The sequence below is a fragment of the Propithecus coquereli genome, unplaced genomic scaffold, assembly GCF_000956105.1.
Source record: "Propithecus coquereli isolate 6110/MARCELLA unplaced genomic scaffold, Pcoq_1.0 Scaffold64, whole genome shotgun sequence".
Taxonomy (NCBI): domain Eukaryota; kingdom Metazoa; phylum Chordata; class Mammalia; order Primates; family Indriidae; genus Propithecus; species Propithecus coquereli.
This window is the reverse complement of record NW_012152396.1, coordinates 1,963,097-1,964,866: the sequence shown is the minus strand read 5'-3', so window position 1 is coordinate 1,964,866 and position 1,770 is coordinate 1,963,097. Positions and strand designations below refer to the sequence as shown.

Here is a 1,770-nt window from a genome sequence, read left to right as displayed (position 1 = left end):
GGGGCAATCGCATCACAGAATTTAAGAAATCCACTAACTGTCCCCTCAGCACAGCTGTTTTTCCCCATCATCGTGATGTGGTTGCTTTTTTTCTTCTTTTTAATTTAATAAACATGGACTGAATTCCAACCAACAAAGCCCCTAAAACAGATAGAATCAAACGTCTGATCTAGATCAGGTCGTTAAAGGGCAAACAAAAATAAAATCTATTAGTGTGGGGACCACATTGGTTTCATATTTTGCCATTTAGGTGAATCAAATGTATAATTGCCAAAAGTTGCATTGGCACAAAGAAATCCACATTCACATTCGCCTAGTCCGCTCTGCGAGGAACTGCCTTATATTTTGTAACAAATATCCAAATGGTGAAAAACTCTACACAATGGACCCAAACAGAGAAAAGTAAAGTAGCCTTTTTTCTTTTTAGGGGTCTCACCACTTGCCCAGCTCTATCTGACTCTAAAATCAAATTCATCTAAATTCAATAAGTGAAAACAAGGACTATTTTGAAGGGATTCAAATAAATTCTTATGATGTTCACAGAACATGCAGTCTTTTCCCAGTAAAACATTACTAAGCGCTAAATAAGGCTACAATTAACAAGGTGCCAGAAAGCAGAATAAGTACTTCCAGTTTCCTGGTGCCAATTAAATTAAACCTCAATTGAAAGACAAAGTCGCTTGAAAAGTTTTTCCCTAATGATTTTTTTTAAAATGGGGTTAGTTTTACCAAAGTTGTGAGTAGATGAAGTTTTCAACAAAAGCAGCACATTAAACCATATTGGTTTTATTCTTTTATTGGTGCAAAAGTTTTGATCATTGATCTCAGCCACGTGAAAAACAAATCGAACAAGAATAGCCTGTTTGTTGCGGGGTTAAGGACAAATACTATGTTGAAGAGCACACTAGTAGAGTCAGATGTCCTTCTTGAGACCAATAGATAAAGATTATAGAAAGAAACAGAAATAAATGAATATAAAAAAGAAAAGATTATAGCTCTCTCACTTTCCTGGTCAAATAACTTTCAACAGCCTATTTCAAGAATGGGTCTGCATGATAACAAATATGAGTATTTGTTAACACCAGCTGACGATGTTGACTAAATCAGAAATGAAAAGCACGTGAATGGTGGAGAGAGTAGAAAATAAATGCATTTCCAAATCTCAGCAGTTAATAATTAGTACTTCAAAGATTTATTGCTGGAATATTCTCACTACCGCATTTGCATTGCTACGGAAAACTCACCTGCACGCCGTTCAGTGATGCCACCCCCATATACAGGAACACACCGTAGAGCACAGGCATGGGAATAAACTAGGGAGGAAAAAAAACGGATAAAAGTTAAAGACGACAACAAGAAAAACAGTAATGGGGAAGAATCATCTAAATAAAGGCTAAATCTGAAACTAAAAGATAGGATATGATAACATAGTGACTTCTAACTAATGTGCTTTCTCATCGATTGATCAACTTCTAAACTCTGTACTAGAAATAAATGAAGGAGGGTGAAACGGACTCTCGATTTTCATTTGCTGTCTGTTTTTTTATAGTGAGCACGCATGACCTTAACTTTTTTTTTGATTAATGGGGGGAAAGTTCTATTTCCCTTTCTCCTTAAAAGGAATGACCATGTAAACCAGATGCTTGTGTGGGCTGTGAGGTAGAAACAGAGGTAGAGGGTTGTCTCTCTCGAGACCAACTTCCTTGATTTTTTTCCTTAATTGTTTTTTGCCAAATGATCTACCAGCTTGGTATATAAATGCCTCTTTCA

The 1,770-nt window shown here is 36.2% G+C and overlaps 1 protein-coding gene across 1 annotated transcript in view; it reads right to left on the bottom strand.

The window, feature by feature from the left end:
• Window positions 1-303: 303 nt before the first annotated feature.
• Window positions 304-1,770, bottom strand: part of LOC105822804 (electrogenic sodium bicarbonate cotransporter 1-like) — a 79,829-nt gene continuing 78,362 nt past the window's right edge. Inside the window, exons 5-6 of the mRNA XM_012659833.1 lie at window positions 1,245-1,313; window positions 304-375 (exon numbers count right to left, since the gene is read on the bottom strand). Of these exons, the coding sequence (XP_012515287.1) occupies window positions 304-375; window positions 1,245-1,313 (141 nt within the window). The remainder of the gene's footprint in view (window positions 376-1,244; window positions 1,314-1,770) is intronic.